We start from the raw sequence: 18,441 nt of genomic DNA, 5'->3' as shown, positions 1-18,441 counted from the left end.
ACCTATAGGACCAACCACTCAGAGCAGTCATTAGGAGATTTATTTATTTTTTTGGCGAGGTGCCAGAAATATGCTGATGACATCCAGTTCTATTTCTGGGCAACATCTGAATCAGGAGAGGCTGTGCATGACCTCACTTGTCTGCAGTGAAGAGCTGGGTGGTGGAGGCTCTGTGGGTAACTGGTTTCCCAGATTTGGAAGTTGGGAAGTTTGCGTATCCTGAATGGGTATGTAGTTTGGGTGAGGGCGTCCTCCTAGATTCAGTGTTGGATGGGGACAGCCTGACCACTATGATACATACATTGGCACCTTCCAATTAGATTCTCATAATGAGCTCTCTATGGGGCTACCATTGAGGCTTGGAAACTTCAGCTGGTGCAAACTGCAGCAGCTAGGATACTGACCTGGAGCCTCTTGTCATGCATATGTGTTGAAAGAACTAGTGTTGAAAGAACTGCACAGACTGCCTGTTAGCCTATTGAGCCATCCAATATTTTGTTATGAACATATAAAGCTTTGAACAACTTAGGACCAGATTACCTAAAGGACAGGCTTCCCTGATACCGGCTGAGTAGATCACAAAGGTAATCAGAGGCCTTGAGAAGCCATGACCTACAGAGACATCTGGCAGAAGCATGTAGGCAAGGCCTTCTTTGTGGTGGTCCCTTACTTCTGGAATGCCTTCCTCTCCATTATTCAGGAGGCACGGACTATTGGATGCCTTCATTGTTTAGTAAGAACATAAGAACCTCCTGCATCAGGCTATTGGCCCATCTAATCCTGCATCCTGCTCTCACCACATGCCTCCAGGAAACCTACAAGCAGGATTCAAGCACAAGAGCACTCTCCCCTCTCAGCAACTGGTACTGTATTTGGAAGCAATCTAACCATAGAGCCAGAACATAACCATCATAGCTGGTAATCGTTGATAGTCCTAACCTCCATGACTTTGCCCAATTCTTTAAAAAAGCTATCCAAGTTAGTGGGCATCCATAGCTGAACAATGTGCTGTGTGAAGAAGCCCTTTCTTTTATCTGTTCTGTATCTCCCAACATTCAGCTTCACTGGATGTCTGTGAGAAGAAAACCCGATTTAATTGCTTGACATTTCCCTGTAACTTTTCTGCCCTAGGACTCTGCAATTTGGTTTCTCTGTTTTAAAATGTTTTAAATATGCTTTCTTTTTTTACAATACAAACTGCTCTGAGAGGTCTTTTAATATAAACGGTATAGAAATATTAAAAATAAAGTACCACCTCTCTCAGTGTTTGGACAGGACCTTGTTGCACGGACATCCCTGTTAACAAAGGGCAAAGATCTCCAGATGTTCAGGAGATGATTGCCAGGGTTCCTTTCCTACCGTCAGAAAGTTATGGGAGTTCTGACAACGGGGAACCTCTGGCACATATGCACAAATGTAGCTTAGCAGCCAGCAGGTGGCATAGATTTACGTGAGTCAATTCAGTGCCTCTTGGCTTCATACCTGAATTCTTTGGTGCTGCCTAGGGCCGGAGATGCAGACAAGCTGCGCGTCTTGGCCCGCCCACGCATGGAGTTGGCACAGCTCCGCTCCTCGTCGGCCCGACATGAGGAGCATTGGTAGCAGGTGGAGTCTGAGCTGGCACTGTCCCCGCCAGGGCTGAAGGCTTCCGGCTCCATCTCCATTATCAGAAAATAACTTTCCTGGGAAGAAAAAAAGCAGGGTTCAGGTGAATGTTAGGTTTCAAAACCAATGACAGGTCAAGACCCACAGAATAGCTACTTTGCTGGATGGGAGCCCAAGGACCAGCTAACCCAGCATTCTGTTTCGTAGCCATAAAGGCGAGAGTCTTTCTCAAACACATGGATCCAGCCCTTGATACCCAGAGATATGCTGCCTCCAGGTTGCATCCAACATTAGTCCCACATGGAGTAGACACACTGAAATTTGCGACAAGGACTAACTTCGGTCCAGTGATTTCAGATGGGTCCGCTCTGAGCACAGCCACCTGTACTAATCATGCCACGAACACATCATATTAGAAGAAGCGGTACCTTGGGTTAAGAACTTAATTCGTTCCAGAGGTCCGTTCTTAACCTGAAACGGTTCTTAACCCGAGGTGCGCTTTTGCTAATGGGGCCTCCTGTTGCCGCTGCACCACTGGAGCACGATTTCCGTTCTTATCCTGGGGCAAAGTTCTTAACCTGGAGCAACCACTTCCTGGTTAGCCGAGTTTGTAACCCGAAGCATCTGTAACCTGAAGTGTCTGTAACCCGAGGTACCACTGTATAGTTTTGTATCTTCCATGAGGCCTTAAGGCACTGCTGGGTAAACCTTCAGTCTAGGGGTTGAATGTGGCCCTCCAGGCAACTCCATCTGGCCCTCAGGACTCTCCCCAGGCCACACCCCTCACTGGCTCAGCTCAAGTGCTTTTGCTTGGGTGTGTCATTGAACTCCAATAATGCCTCTTTTTGCTTGCCTGGCTGGATAGAGCTCTGCCTGCTGTCGAATCATCTCCCTCCCTTCACGGCATCCCTTCTCACCCCAATGCAACTTGAGCACAACTGCATTCATATCAATTACATTTTTTATTACAGCTTTGTATACATTTCAGCCCTTGCTTCACCAAACACAGCCCTGAGTTTCCTAAAACAGTTTATGAGAAAAGGGTACAAGGCGTTGCTGATGCCTTCTGAGCTGGTTGTCCAATTTACATTTTTGTGTGTGTGAAAGCAAGCCTCCCTCTGGTTTTCTGGTTCTCTCTCTCGTTATAGGGATGCTGTGCCTGGCTGGATGTTACACAAGGAGGGCAACGATTCACACCTTCACTAGGTCACCTGCCTATATATACACAAGAGGCCTACTGGATCAGGCCAAAGGCCCATCGAGTGCAGCATCCTATTCTCAAAGTGGCCAGTGGGATGTCTCTGGGAAACCCGCAAGCAGGACTTGAGCACAACAGCCACCGTCTCCCCTTGAGATTCCCAGCAACTGGTATGCAAAGGGATAGTGCCTCTGACCATGGAGGCAGAATATGTCCCTCTTCTCCTTAAGGAGATGCCAAAGTGGTGCAATGGTTAGTGTGCTGGACTATGACTTGGTCGGCCAGGGTTCAAATCTCCACTCAGCTATGAGGCTCACTGTGTGACCTTGAGCCAGTCTCTGCCTCTCAGCCTACCCTACCTCACAGGGTTGTTGTGGGAATAAAATGGGGAGAGGGAGCACCATGTATGTTAAGCTCTTTGGAGGAAACGGTGGGTTATAAATAAAGTAATAACTAAGTCTGAGTGTTGCTGGGAGTGTTGGCGCTTGGATGGCTTAAGATATTTTCTTCTTCTTCTTTAATCTCTATGGGGCACCAGTGCACTTCAGTTAAAATGCAGAGAATTCATTTCCTCCTAGCCTGTATCTTCTCGTTTCCAAGCGACTCTCCTTCGAGTCTTCATTTTAAAAGGCATTACTTGGGTCAAGCTCTTGAAATGGGGAAGTGGGTGCTGTCGACGTTTCAATGAGCAGGATACAAAAAATCTACAATGTATAATAAAAAAGGGGTGGAGGCAGTGAAAATTCTGACTATTAAAAGAGCACATGGATTTCGGTCTCGGCTATAAGCATTCTGAAACTGTCAGACCACACACAGGTGCTAGCCTCATTGAGATTGGCGCATTTCAAGCTTTTAAAGCATTTCTGCCATTTTATTTAACCAACTGACCTCCTTCTGATTGGTCCCTCTCCAATACAGACTGAGAAGTACTGTACAGCCTTATGAATACTTTGAAAAAGGAAAAGGCAGCAGCGGCCAAGGTATGTTTAAATGCAAGCAAAACTGTGCTACGCCTGAGTGGAATATATTGCATTATGTTAGCAGGGGAGGCAAAAGTATTATTATTTCAATGTTTGCTCCTCCTCTTCTTCTTCTGCTTCTTCATCATCACACAGCTTAACCATGAAGTGATTCCAGCTCATGTCAGCAGTTCTGTAAGTGTAATAGCTTGTTTCAGCCTCATAATTTGTGAAATAACTATCATGGGCTTCTTAAAAACAACAAATAGGTGTTGTGTGCTACTTGCGCAAAATATATTGAGCCAGTGGCCTTTTGAAGCTACAAATTATGGTAAGAACACACACACACACACACACCGTATATAAATCACAATAAAATGAAGCCGCTTCAGTGGGTTAAAGCTTTTCTTTAGTGTCAACTTTGCAACAAGAGCACATATTCTGTGTTGCCAGGAGTGAGAATGATTGTGGGTCTCCAGATGTTCTTGTGGACCTCCAGATACTAGGGTTTTTTTGGGGAGTGGGGAACTATAGTTCCATTGCTTAAAAAAAACCAAAAAAACCAATACAATAAAAATATATTGGCACAGTGACATTTTTATCCAATGATAGTAAATCTATTGACATTAATAGACATGGCTAACTTGGGTCCATTAATTTCAATGGGTCTACTACTGCAAGTAGATGTTAGTTGGCTACAGCTCAAAGAAATCAAAGGAGAAAGGAAGGTGGTACATGTACAAAAATTAAACCAGGGAAAGCTAATCATATTTTAACCACACCTTTTTGCAGAGGTCACCAGCCCAGCATCCACCACTGGTGCCTCAAACTCTGAGCTTTCATTTTTTAAAAAAAGTATCTAGCTCTGCTAGAAAGTAAGTTATGGGGCAAAAAGTGCAGGTACTTTCTAAGCGATTTCTGTGAAATGAGAGTAAGCCACCTTTTATATTTATCCTGGTTCTGAGAAATGCTTCCTGTTGTTCCTAGATTGCTTTTTAATCCTTGATATTTAGTTTTTATGTTGGAAGCCACGCAGAGTGCCTGGGGCAACCTAGTCAGGCCGGTGGAGTATAAATTATTATTATTATTATTATCAACGTGTGTGTGTGTGTGTGTGTGTGTGTGTGTGTGTCTGCAAGTAAAGGCAACAGTGTGTGACCCCCACAATCAAGACTAGCAGGACATAGCTGACTTCCCATGGTAAACAAAAGGCTAATGGGAATGGCTGTCTCTCTAATGTTTATGTTTTGCCACCTGTTACAGCAGCTATGTTGTGACTGGGGCTCCCAGCACAAGCTCAAACTTCAAAATGTGCCCACTGGTCCAAAAAGGTTGGTGAGCCCTGCCTTATGGGTTAATCTGTTACTTCACAGGGTCAACAAAGCAACCCCCAAACCAAGAAAAAGGGCTCCAAGTCCACTTGTAGGAGAAGAGAGAGAGGCCCCACTGGTCCTCTCTTAACCATACCCTCCAAGTGTCCCTATTTTCCATGGATGTCCCTGATTTAGAGAAGCCATCCCGGTTTTTTATTTAATCCCAGAGTGTCCCACTTTTCCTTAATATGTCCCTATTTTCATTGGAGAAATAGGGTGTCTGAAGGCAATCCTGTATAGGGAAGGTTTTTAAAAATGTTTTATGATGTTTTTATGTATGTTGGAAGCTGCCCAGACTTGCTGGGGCAACCCAGTAAGATAAGTGGGATATAAATAGTAAAATTATCATTATGGAATGGGACATCCCTATATTAACTGGAGAAACGTTGAAGGGTATGGTGTTAACTCAGAGAGCACCTGCCAGGGGTTCTGCTGAGGACAGCCATCCCTACTGCAAAGTCAATAAAGGCTTCTTTTTCATTTGTCCCTTAAAGAGGCGTATCATGTTAATTTTTCTGAGACTGCCAAAAAACAAACTCTGGTGTACCAGGCGCCGATCAGATGTGACTGAACCATGACTCCCATAATTCCTGACTGCTGAGCATGCTGGCAGGTGTTGATGGGTGCTGGGAGTCAAGCAACATCTGGAGGGCCACAGATGTTCCTCATCCCTGTCTGGTAAAGAGCCTAATGAAGTAGTCCTCTGATGGTTGTATATTGGAAATTGCTTAAGTGGAGAGGTGATCATCTCCAAATTCTGCTTTTCATACTTCTGCAATGTATTTTGGAAAGTTGTTGCTCACTATGCATTTGGACATTTCTGTGGATACCATAACGAAATTTTGCACAATGGTTCCCAAGTTCAAGGAGCAGGCAACATCTGAGGGGAAAGCCTTGAAAAGTTTCAGGTCAGGTAGGACATCATACAAATGTGGCCAGAATTATACGTAGAACTATATGGAGCCTAGCCAACTTTCAGAGTAGCCTTCAACTCAATATTGCATTACGCAGGAGGACTGCAGAAGCACAGGGGCGATGTTGCACCCAGGTAGACTAGCTCCCTGATGCTACAAGGGGGTCATGCCACTTTGTAAACAAAGGGCAAGAATGCAGGCATTGACATTTCTTTGCCAAGTGCAATTTGTACAGCAGTTTGTAGGACCAACAACCTAAAGAGGGCTTATTTTACTGTTCTACAGGACTTTGTGGAAGAAAGAGGGCTTCCTACCCTACTAAAAGAAACTTTATGCAGAAGCTTCGCTCTACAGAATGCTTTATAGAATAGCAAATAAAAACTCAGGGGGAGAAAACAAACAGGTGCTGCCTGGAAGAACAATAAAGTGAGCCATTAAGGAAACCCAAATGTTGCTGAACTACAAGTACCATGCATGGTGGGGCTGATGGGAGCAATGTCTGGAGGGCGAAATGTTCCCAACATCTGGGTTAGAGTATAAGACTATACTCAGAAAGTCTTGCGTTCAAATCCCCACTGAGTCTCAAAGCTCACTGAAGTGACCTAAGGTCAGTCATTGTGTCTTCCTTAGCCTAACTTAACTCACAGAGTTCCTGTGAGGATAAAAGGGAGAGGGAGAGAAGAATTATTTGGGCCACCCTGAGTTCCTTTAAGGTAGGGTGTGATAGAAATACAATAAATATAGAAGTGTTAAGAAATAGGTCATTTTTCTCCCTCAGTAATTTCACTTGATGAGCGAAGATGTTCAGGTTGCACCTGCAGAGTGGAGGTCACATAATATACTATAGCACCACATAGAGGGTTCAAAATATTTCTGACAGCCATTTGCTCATGCCATCATTAATTGGCCAGAAGAACTAGATTACCCTGTACGACGTCAGCCTGTACATTACACAATTAAGAACTCACCATAACTCATATAACACAAGAGGACAGTGGGGCATTCAGAAAGCAGAACAAGAAAGCGCTTTATCTTGCTCTTAGTCTCCCTTTTTGCAAATAAAATGTTTTATTCAGTAGTTAACACACTACTTCTCAGGAACCCAACCATTTTCCCTTTTCAGCACACAGAATATGAGAATGCTAGCTAAAATACACTTTTTAATTTTATTCTTTCCATGTCTCTCTCTCTATCACAGTAATTTAGCTTAAACCACACTTTCAAGACTTTACTACATTTGACCTCACACTGAGAGCAAGCTGAAATAAACACAACATTGAGGTCACCCTGTAACATTTCAGGAAAGGCAGAACTTGATCTCAGGTCCTCAGGGGAGGCTGCTCCATGAGGGCAAATGGGGCACTGCCTCACCAACCTCAATCTGTCCTCAGCCAGTCCTCACTTGCCTGTTTTCTTACAATCAGTCAGGGGGTGTTTCTGCCTGCCATTAACTCCGGCGCCACCTACTGTTGGTCTCCCTGCCTACTGCCCTACCAGTGGGCACCAGACACCACTGCTGGTCTTGAAGAACTAAAGTAAAGTTTTGGATTTGCTGGACCATGCTATTTGTATAATCCAAATGCACAACAGAAACAATTCCTCTGAATGCATTGCAGACTCAAAATTTCCTGTTCCTGCTGCCAGTTTACTGAAATCTTACATAAGAGATAAGAAACAGGAAACATTGCTGTCAATAGTCCAGAAAACACAAGACCAAGGTTTCAGGCTGCCCTTCCTCAAATTAAGTAACTTCCCAAAATGTATTCCAGTGTTGTTGTCTTAGAGCATCGGGGCTTCTAAATTCATGTAACCACTGATGTTTTGCAAACTTTAGAAGCCAGAATGGTGCAAAGGGAAAAAGGGTTGGTTCTCCTATTTCAAGATGGAGTGTGACTCCCAAAGTTCACTGAGTGATCTCAAAAGCAAGTCAGTGGCTCTGTTTGAACATCTTATCACATCTTGGTTTGAAATGGATATAATTTATAGTTAGAATAGTTTTGCTAACAATGGTTTGATGTAATGTCTGAATTGGCAAACCAGTTATAGTCAAAGTACTATGTCTGGAGTTAGTTGTACAATAGAAGGAGTGCTAAGAGGATGAAAATCAAATGAGCCAGTATGCAGGCAAAACCATGGTTTGGGCTGCCCAACAGGCAAGCCACCCTTGAAATAAATTCAGTTTGCTCCACAAGCAGAGCTATGACTGTAAGTATGTCTTATCAAAGGAGTAACCACACAAACCTAGGACAAACCATGGTTTTCAATTCTGGTTTACTATCTGATCACAAACAATGTTTGCCTGTGCAGACACCATGCCAAACCATCATTAAGATTACATAACCATGGTTTGGCTTAATGTCTGAAAAGAGCCACCAACCCAGTTTGCTTGTAACGCAAAAACATGGCTTACCATGAATGAGCAAGCGTGCTAGTGCACAGGGAGAAAATCATGACCATACTGCCAGAAGCTAAACCATGGTTTGATTTAACCATGTTTTGTCCGCACCTAGGCTCATGATTTGTTTTCTCCAAAGAATGAACTTTAGATACAGCTGTGGGTTTGTTTAGACATTTAATACAACCAACCAACCAATCAACATTATGCCATTACCAAAGCAGGACAGGTCTGAACACTTGTGAAATGCTGATAATTTGTCACCATTTTTACTTTGCCTTTCTGTAAAACTTGCACCCTTGTCAAAATGGAAAAAAAATCTGACAAATTCCCATCTTTGAACTGACATTTACCAATAAAAACTGATGTATTTTGTCACAAGACCCTACTGCTTTTGCAGACAACAAGAAAGCAGTTCTTCAACTTATCAAGCCCTCTATGGGCACAGCCAACAGATGTCAGGAACGGGGGAAAATCAAGAGCCAAAAAGTTGGGGAAAGAAACTGAGCTGACTAGAAAACATAGTTAAATACAGTTGTGTGGCTCTTTTCCACTTCTCTTGATTTATGTAACAATGAAAAATCCACCCAGTAGTGCCAAAAGTTAAATTTAGATAAAACTCAAGTTTCTTCAACATCCAAGTTCATCCCTCAGCTCCACTCCATCTTCAAATCCCCATCCCAAACTCTCTAGAAGTTCCCACCTGCACCCACATACCCTGCGGTGTAAGATCTCTCCCCATTTTCTTTTTCTCCTTATTCTGTCATACTCCCTGTCAGTGTTCATCATTTGTTGCTTATCTCGTTTCCCCCTTCTAACCCCTCATGGTCCTCCAGCCCCATACCCCCATTTTCTCTCTCACCAACCCCATGACTTTTCTTCATCCCTGCCCCCTCTTGCCCCTTACACCCACTTCTCTCGCACCCTGCCACCTTTCCTCTCATCCCCTCCTAATTCACACACCCCCACTCTCCTGCCCCATACTTCCATTTTCCTTTCTCTCGCTCACTAGCCCCTCACTACTCCAGCCCTATACCCCTGCTACACTCACCAACCCCTCCTGCCCCATATCCCACTACATTCACCAGCCCCTCCTGCCCCATACTCCCCACATCCGACCCCCTCCTGCCCCATACCCCCAACACCCCACACTCATCCTGCCCCATACTCCTACACTCACCAGCCCCTCCTGCCTCATAACGCCCCCTCCCCCACCTGCCCCATATCCCCACACGCTCACCAGTGCCTCCTATCATTTACTTTCTCACTCACCAGCCCCTCCTGCCCCATACCCCCACCCCACCCCTCCAGCCCCATATCCTCCCAGACTAACCAGCCTCTCCTACCCCATACTCCCACTAACCACCCGTTCCTACCCCATACTCTCCACACCGCACTCCACCCCTCCTGCCCCATATCATCCCAGACTAACCAGCCTCTCCTGCCCCACGCCCCCCCATCCCACCCCATACCCCCCACCCACTCCTCCTGCCCCATATCCCGCACTCACCAGCCCCTCCTGCCCCATGCCGCTTTCCTTTCTCACTCTCCAGCCCCTCCTGCCCCACAGCCCCATTTCTGCCTGCGCCGGCCCCTCCCCTTCTCCTCCTGCCTTTCTTGCCTCACCTCCATGCCCCCTTCCCCTCCTCTTGCACCTTCCTCACAGAGCTCCCCCCCCCCCGGCTCCCCTCTCGAGTGGGGCGCCCCCTCCTCCTCCGAACCCTGCCCTCCGGCCCCGCCCCCTCCGCCTCCCGTCACTCACTTTCTCACTCGCGCGCCAAGCGGCCCCGCCTCCGCCTCCTCCTCAGGTGCGCGAGGCCAACCCCCGCTCCCCGGCCTCAGAGGCCTGCCGCCGGCCGGCAACTCCTCCAGCCCAGCGACCGCGGCCAAGAGCGGCAACGACGGCGGCAGCGGCAACCCCCGCCAGGCACCTCCTCCATCCTCCTCGGCCCGTCCCTCCTTCCTTCCCCTCAGGGAGGTAAAACCTGGTAAAGAGGGAGGAGCGGGACTGGGAGCGAGGAGAGCGCTACTACGCATGCGCTCCTTCGGCGAAGAGGCCACGGCCAAGCGAGCCCGGAGAGGCTTGAGGGAAGGGATTCGGTCCGTGAGGAGAGCATGCGCGGCTTGTGACGGGCGCTTCTGTGGACTTGGGCCCGCAGACTTAGGAAAAGGTTAGAACGGCGCGCAGTGTTAGTTTCCGGGTTCTGTAGACTCCCATATAAATGACGGAAGAACCTCAGAATTTTAACGTAGGCGTGGTGATGATGATCATTATTGTTATCGTTACAATTTATTACTCGCCCTTCACCCTAAGGTCCCAGGACGGACTGCAACAATTTAAAACACAACGCTGATATTAAAACGCAACAATTACACAATACTAAGAAAAAGTTTAAAACAAGCTTATGATTACGGAAATGAGGTGGGCCCCTCAAATATAACACCTCAAGTGGCACAGCGTGGTGTTATATTTCCAGCAACCCAGAAACTCCGTATCTAGGCCACTCTACACTTTTCTTTCTCTGTCTCTCAGAAGAGAAAGCAGCTCAAGTAGGAGCTTCTGCGCACGCGCAAGAAGAGGCCGGCTCGAAAATAGAGCAAGGCCGAGCGACTTCAGCGCGCGTGCGCAGTGCGTGCCAGTGGCCCCGCTGCGCGCAGCTGTGACAAGAAGGCGCTCTGTATAAGTTCAGATACAACCTGGTTTTCCTTGGGTTCTGCAGAAGTCTCACGGCCCACATCTCTCTTTCAAAACCTGAGGTGGGCTGTCGAACAAACAAAAGACGAGCAAAGGGTCTTGTGTCGCCTTTTAAGCGATATGGCAGTTTAATTTGGAATAAAGGTTTTGTGCACTTTGCGCAATTCAGGATTCGGTCGTCTGACGAAGTGTAACATGGAAGACTGGAGACAAGAGAGCTCCCGAGCTTATGCAGAGTAAATCTCTTCCATCCCACTAAAGCAGCCCAGGATCATATCTTTGAAGTTTATGAGGAGGAGGATACCAGCGAGTAGGCATGACTTGCACACAGAATCAGGGCCCAGGGAGCTTCCTCAGCACTGCTTCATCCATAACAGCTAGAATCTGCATTGTCATACAGTAGCTAAGTGCCATCTTGCTACTGTGATTGCTTACTGTTTGTTTTTACTGTATTTATTGGATACTGGATGGACTGCTTTATTGTTATGTGTTGCAAACCATCCTGGAGCTTGTCCCCCCCCCCCTTTTAATTGAAGGACAGTATAAAATGTTTTTTAGAATGAGATGAAGACTGGGAAGCAGCATGGAGGGATTCTTTTTTAAAAAAAACAAGGCAAGGTAGAAAAAGTGTCTGTGCTGTGAAAGGATTCGAACTAACTAGAGCCTGTGTGTTTGTTAAAGAGTACTGGACTAGAACTGGGAAGACTCCGGTTCAAACTCGCATCAGAAGCTCACTGAGTGGCAATGTACCGATCATCATATTTTCAGCCACAACTACCTCCCTTTATGCCCATGATGGATAGCTCAGGTGGCAAACCACGAGAACTCTTCATCCCACATTGGGCAAGAAAATTCATGCAGGGAGTGGACTAGATGGTCCTTGTGGTCCCTTCCAACTCTACAATTCTATGGGGAAGGGGAGGTGCATAGTGTTTTTAAAGAACCAAAGTTTAAAGCAGATGTAGAGGGCTCTTCATTTCTGTTAAGAGGAATGTGGTGCTGAGGAAGGGGGTGACTGAGCCTTTGCACTGTTCTCCCAATCAGATACCCCCCACCCCCACATACTCTGTGGCTAATAACAGGTGTCTGGGAAGGTAAAAATCCAGAAAATGGCACAGAAGGAGGGGTGTTCGATTTAAACTAGCCCACTCTTCCAAAAACCTAACCTTTAGGAAGATTTATTTAGGGTTAGGGTGAGATTTGACATTTAAGGAGTCATTCCAGCTCAGAGTACCAGTATATTTGAGCAAGGTGCCTGAGGGAGGAGAGGTGTACGTGTATTTGTGTTCCGTCAAGAGTTTCCTATTGCACCATCTTGGAGGAATCTGAATGAGGAAGTTGGGTGTGGGGGATAACACTAACCCAGAAATGCGGATAGCCTGTTTGCAAGAGAGGGCTTTTTAAAGGGGAAATCCCAACTGAAAGCAAAGCATTTTTATATTAACAGTACTTCTGATGGAGGCTTGAGACCTAGGAAGGCCATCTTGCCTAAAGCCACTTGCAGCCCCAACTGATGGGGTTGTAGTCAAAGCATCTAGAGGGCATCCAGTTGCTGAAGGCTGCATTAGTGTAGCATCCGGTGCTGTTTCCCTGTCGCAAGAGTTGGCTGGAATTTCAAAAAGTCGACTGAAAGCAGGTCAACAAAGCCAGAGGTGGGCCCTGTCATGAGGTAGCTGCTTTAGATTTTGGGAAGCGTGATGAGCTACTGACTGTCCTGACTTTTGCATTATAATCTAGCAGGAGACTCCTGTTGTTCTGTGCAAGCCTGGTTGGAACAAACATAGAAAAGAAACCCCATTCATTTCAAGTAGGCTTTTACAAAGGATAGTGTTCTGGTCAATTTTGCCTTGTGTCAATGAACATGAAGGAGGTGGGGGTGGGGACCCATTTGGATTGGAGAGCAACTGTAACTTGCATGCAGAATGTCCCAAGTTCAGTCCCCAGCATCTCAGTCCCCTGCCTGAAATTCTGGAGAGCTGCTGCCGGTTAGATAAGCCAATGGTTTGACTCAGTATAAGGCAGCTGCCTGTGTTTTTTTTTTCTGCATCAAGACTCCCAGATGCTTTGTACTAGCTCTTCATGAAGCATCTTTCATTTTATTTAAATAGGCCTAATGCAAATTCCTCATCCTAGAAAAATAATTGTGATTCACGCTCCTGCCCTTCTCTTTCCAGCAAGCAACAAGGTCAGTTTCACAGCTGCTAAGAAGAAACATTTTTACATAGCCAATTTCTTTAGGACATCTACTGCTTTTACGGGAAGGATGCCTCCCCCCCCCGCCCCTTGCCCCAATCAAGGAGAGATGCAGTTCTAGTGCAATGCACTTATTACCTGTACAAGGACCACCAGATGACCTGCTACGTTGATGACCTCCTGCATTTGATGAACACTTATCCTAATTGATGGCGATTAGGCACAGTGGCTCAACAGACAAGCACACTCCTATTTTTAGAGAGCTCAATGGTTCTGTAGCCATCTCCAAAGGATATGACCTTGGTAATGAACTTTGGGACGCTTGCTTACTTTCTGGAGCATGGGTGATTATGTGCTAGTCCTGAACCTTGAGGCAATAATAATTAAGTGGTACTGGTTGTGCCCCAGAGAAGGGCTGGCACATGGCATCCCTGGGCATTTGCTGGAGCCCAGAAGAACCCACTGATGATGCCTGCCTTGGTCTACTCATCAAAAATATGTATGTCCCAGATTCTGAGCTGCCACATTTATTTCCCATAATGCCCAGACATCACTCTGAGGCATTGTGGGGAATTCCAGTGCAGCTATACTCAGCTACCCAGTGTGGAGCTGCTGTTGATACCAGGTCAGTGGCTGGTAGGAAACCCACAAGTAGGGCCTGAGCACAGGAGCTCTCTTGCCTTCAGTGGGTTCCAGGAACTGGTACCCAGAAGCATTGCCATTGCACAGCCATCCTGCTTTTTGCTGAATCCTAGAATACTGGGTTGAATTCTATTTCCCTTGTATTTATGCTAAATGATGCTGTTTTTATCTGCCATCTGCAGATGGACCACTGGCTTGATCAAGCAAGGCAATTATTATGTGCTTATTTATCTCAGCTTCTGATAGGTGTTGGTGATGCAGTGCTGACAATGTCTCTTTGAGGCATATGCTGTGGATGTGTCCTGTGACATCTTTTTGGTCAGCTGCAGTTGTTCATATTAACTTTGTTTTGGGGGAAAATCCTTGAGGTTTGTGGATGTTCACACATCCCCGTGATGCGTGGGGACAAGCAGACAGGCAACAAAAGAGGACCTTGCAATTGCCTTATGGTTGCAAAGAGCCTTGTGCTTCCACGTTGGAAGGTTAAAACCCAACCACCATTACGCAGCAGTCTAAAATGCGTACTGCCCTTCCTGCAATTTTGTTTGGATATCTAATTGGGGAAAACGGACTGCTTTGATTAATAGATAGGTTTGAATTAGGATTGATGGATTATTTTTACTGTTAATGGTAGCCGACATTTCTTTTCATTCTGTGATATTTGCATATTATTATTATTTTAAAAAGGATTAAATGCAGTTATGGCAGACAGGTTTAGTGCAACCTTTCTGAAAACAGAAACAACGCTTCATTCCATACCAGTTGCACTTATTTCATAAGACTGGCAAGAACATCGGAGCTAAGTTAAGAAGGGATTTAATCCGGAATAAACATTCTTAGGGGCAGTTTAAGCCAAGATTTGGTGGTCGGACAAATCTCATAGGAAGCTGTAAGAGGGGAAAAGGTCAGGGTGTCTCCCGTAATGGTCCTATCGGAAAGCCACTTTTCATAGACTGTCACTGTTAAACCTTGTTCATAATACAGGGCGGGGGAACCAAATTAGGCCAATAAAGAAGTTCAGGACTGTCAAAAAAGGAAGCACTTCTCACACAACGCATAATGAAAATGATACTTCTCACAAGACACGCTGACAGCTTTCAAGGGGGATTAAACCTTTATTTAGTGTGTGTACAGTGGTACCTCGGGTTAAGTACTTAATTCGTTCCGGAGGTCCGTTCTTAAAGTGAAACTGTTCTTAACCTGAAGCACCACTTTAGCTAATGGGGCCTCCCACTGCTGCCGCGCCGCCAGAGCACAATTTCTGTTCTCATCCTGAAGCAAAGTTCTTAACCCGAGGTACTGTTTCTGGGTTAGTGGAGTCTGTAACCTGAAGCGTATGTAACCTGAAGCATATGTAACCCGAGGTACCACTGTATCTATATACTGCCTTTAGGAACATAGGAAGCTGTTGTATACCGATTCAAACCATTGGTTCATCTAGCTCAGTATTGTCTACAATAACTCACAGCAGCTCACCAGGGGTTCAGGCAGGGGGACATTCCCAGCCCAACCTGGAGATGCCAGGGATTGAACCTGGGACCTTCTGCATGCAAAGCAGATGCTTGGCCACCGTTACACTCCTTCCCTGCTCCCATTTCCACAAGTACTTGGAGAATATTCACTCCAGCAATTTATAAAGGACATCCCATCCATTCTCCAAAGGGGCTCATTCCTTGAAATGAGGGTTGAAACTGGGGAAAAAAGGACAAATCATGCTTTAGAAGAGAAAGAGTCCTGCTTTTTGCTGGATCCTAGAAAACTGGGTTGAATTCTATTTCCCTTGTATTTATGCTAAATGACGCTGTTTTCATCTGCCATCTATCAGAAACAGATATTTGAGAGGCTGCAAATGTACTGAACATCAATAGCTTCGCTTTCATTGTCTCTCCCCTTTCATCGCCTCTCTCCTCGCAGATTAATATTCTTTTCATTTATACCTATTTTTATACCTGCCAGGTCCAGGTGGCCGAGATCACAGATGCGTTAGAAATCCTACCCAAATAAGAAAAAAAGCTGCTTCTCCCCGGTTTGGAGGGTGACCAAAAAACAAAAGGGGTGGGGGAAGCGTCCAAAAGAAAGAAAAACATAATCAAACTTCTTACCTTTCCTTTACTGCCTCCTGTTTTCTAAAAGAAGCAGGAAAGGCTTTGCTCAAAATCCTTGCTGCTAAGTAGAGTCAAGAAAAAAGGATTAGGTGCTTTGACTTAGCCCTGCCCATGAGTTTAGATAAAATACCCCAGATAAAATGACTAATCAGGGTGCCTAGTCCTCCCCCCTCAATAATTTTTTAAAAAGCTTTTTCATGATACAATAAAAAACAAACTAGAAGGAAGGAAGGAAGGAAAAAGGGAAGGAAAAAAATGCAAAGTCCTCTCTCAAACGTAGATCTTAACCCTTGTCTCACACAGAAAGTGGTGAACCCTCCTAGCTCTCACCTGGGAGTTTCCTTCCCTTCTTTCCAATCTCTCAGCCTTGGAGATCTTCCCTTCCTCTCACTCAGGGTCTTTCACCAACCATCTATCTATCTATCTATCTATCTATCTATCTATCTATCTATCTATCTATCTATCTATCTATCATCTATCACCTTCATGTGCATATAATCCCCTCAGTGACCCAGAGTAGAGATTGTTCTGTTCTGGAGATGGGGAAAACTTTGGAATAAAAATACAAAATTGTTTCACAAGTGCCACCCTTGAAGAACCCGAATAGTGGCATACTGTTAAGAAATACTGTGCAGTGGCACCCCCTAGTGGGATAAGGGAGCAATCGTAACCTCACCTGTCTTTTGTAGTACTATGGTACCTCAGGTTAAGAACTTAATTCGTTCTGGAGGTCTGTTATTAACCTGAAACTGTTCTTAACCGGAAGCACCACTTTAGCTAATGGGGCCTCCTGCTGCTGCTGCACTGCCGGCCACACGATTTCTGTTCTCATTCTGAAGCAAAGTTCTTAATCCGAGGTAATATTTCTGGGTTAGCGGAGTCTGTAAACTGAAGCGTTTGTAACCTGAAGCATATGTAACCTGAGGTACCACTGTAAACGCAAGCTGGAATCTTGTGGCAGCTTATGCCATAAAGCACGTCCAACACATATTTAAAGCACCTTGCTTCCCTCTCCCCCCAAATCCTTGGAACTTCAGTCCTGTTCCTTCTCCCATAGAGCTACAATTCCCTGCACCCTTAGTACACTATAGTTCCACTCTTTGGGGGAAAGTCACACACATTAAATGTGCACTGAATGTGCTTTAAATGTGTGGTGCAGACTGTTCCCACAACCCTAACCAGAAGTAAATACTATCTGAGTTTCCCTGAGGCATACTCCCCAGGAAAGTGGGGTTAGGATTGCAGCGTAATCAGTGTTTTGGAGCATCTTATGTTCTTATTTAAAACATAAGAAGCAGTGGCGTAGCGTGGGGGGTGCAGGGGGGGCGGCCGCACCGGGCGCAACATCTGGGGTTAGGGCAAATCCACAGGTTAGGGGGCGCAAATCCACGGGTTAGGGGGCGCAAATTACTTGCCTTGCCCCGGGTGCTGACAACCCACGCTACACCACTGATAAGAAGAGCCCTGCTGGATCCATCTAGTCCAGCACTGTTTTTTCTACAGTAGCCAACCAGATTCCTCTGGGAAGCCAACAGAGAGTCATACGACAACATCAAATTCATCTTTATCTGAGAAGCTATCCTTTCTTTAAAAAAAAAAGAGAGAGAGAGAAGACAACTGCTATACTCCAACTGGGCAGCAGGTGGCAGAAGCAGCTGCTGTTTTGCCTTTGATCCCCACCCACAACGCGGAGACCAGTGGCACAAGTTCCACATCATTGCTATTTACAGCCAGAGGCAGCTCCTCCCTGCCACCCACCCTCCCATGCTGCTCATGCAGGATCTCTGCAGTATGAATAAGAGAGCGTATCAGCAGTGCAGACTGCAGGGGTAGCAGAGCAGCCCTTGCCTTGTCACATGCGAGCGTCATAGAGCAGGTGGGGGGGTGGGACCTTTGTCCCACCAGATGAGCACACATTCAACTCATTGCTCCACCTACTTTTGCCTCTAGCCTACCCGGTCACTGGCAAGTGGCCCTCAGAAGGTTGCCAAGAAGGGAATGCGGCCCTCGGGCTAAAAAGCTTCCCCCACCACTGCTTAAGAACCTCTGCAACAATAATACAGTAATGAGCTAGGTGGACCAGTGGTCGGATTCTGTAGAAGACATCTTTCTATTTCTTCCCTAGAGGGGAAGAGTAGGGTGGAGCTTTAAAGAGCAGGTGAAGAATCATGTAATCTCCTTTGAACCCGTGCATAGTAAAATAAATAAATGCCTGTGTGTGTGTGTGTGGTACCTGGGGTGTTAGGGGATGTATGATGGGAGGCATGTTATGCTGTTTCTGGGGTTGTTTGTCCACCTTTGGTCCCCACCCTGCATTCAGCTCTCACCTGTGGCTCCAAAAAGCTGTTGGCATGCGACAGCA

At 45.9% G+C, this 18,441-nt stretch overlaps 2 protein-coding genes across 5 annotated transcripts in view; both read right to left on the bottom strand.

Annotated features, from left to right (window-relative positions):
* NADK (NAD kinase) overlaps positions 1–10,466 on the bottom strand; it is a 49,784-nt gene extending 39,318 nt beyond the window's left edge. Inside the window, exons 1-2 of one of the 4 annotated variants that reach the window (XM_028740897.2) lie at positions 10,207–10,466; positions 1,483–1,682 (exon numbers count right to left, since the gene is read on the bottom strand). In XM_028740897.2, coding sequence (XP_028596730.2) covers positions 1,483–1,664 — 182 coding nt within the window. In that variant the 5' untranslated portion in view covers positions 1,665–1,682; positions 10,207–10,466. Of the gene's footprint in view, positions 1–1,482; positions 1,683–9,704; positions 9,711–9,954; positions 10,002–10,070; positions 10,116–10,206 lie in introns of those variants that run through there. The other 3 variants (XM_077931339.1, XM_028740895.2, XM_077931340.1) reach the window with 3 other exon arrangements.
* The window catches only part of LOC114602539 (cyclin-dependent kinase 11B), a 143,125-nt gene extending 130,389 nt beyond the window's left edge, over positions 1–12,736 (bottom strand). The window contains exon 1 of the mRNA XM_077931335.1: positions 12,727–12,736. The gene's annotated coding sequence lies outside the window, so the exon portion shown is untranslated. The remainder of the gene's footprint in view (positions 1–12,726) is intronic.
* Between the last annotated feature and the right edge of the window lie 5,705 nt (positions 12,737–18,441).

The sequence above is a fragment of the Podarcis muralis genome, chromosome 7 (assembly GCF_964188315.1).
Source record: "Podarcis muralis chromosome 7, rPodMur119.hap1.1, whole genome shotgun sequence".
Classification (NCBI taxonomy): Eukaryota; Metazoa; Chordata; class Lepidosauria; order Squamata; family Lacertidae; genus Podarcis; species Podarcis muralis.
Note: the sequence above shows the minus strand (reverse complement) of the source record. Positions and strands in the feature narration are given on the sequence as shown.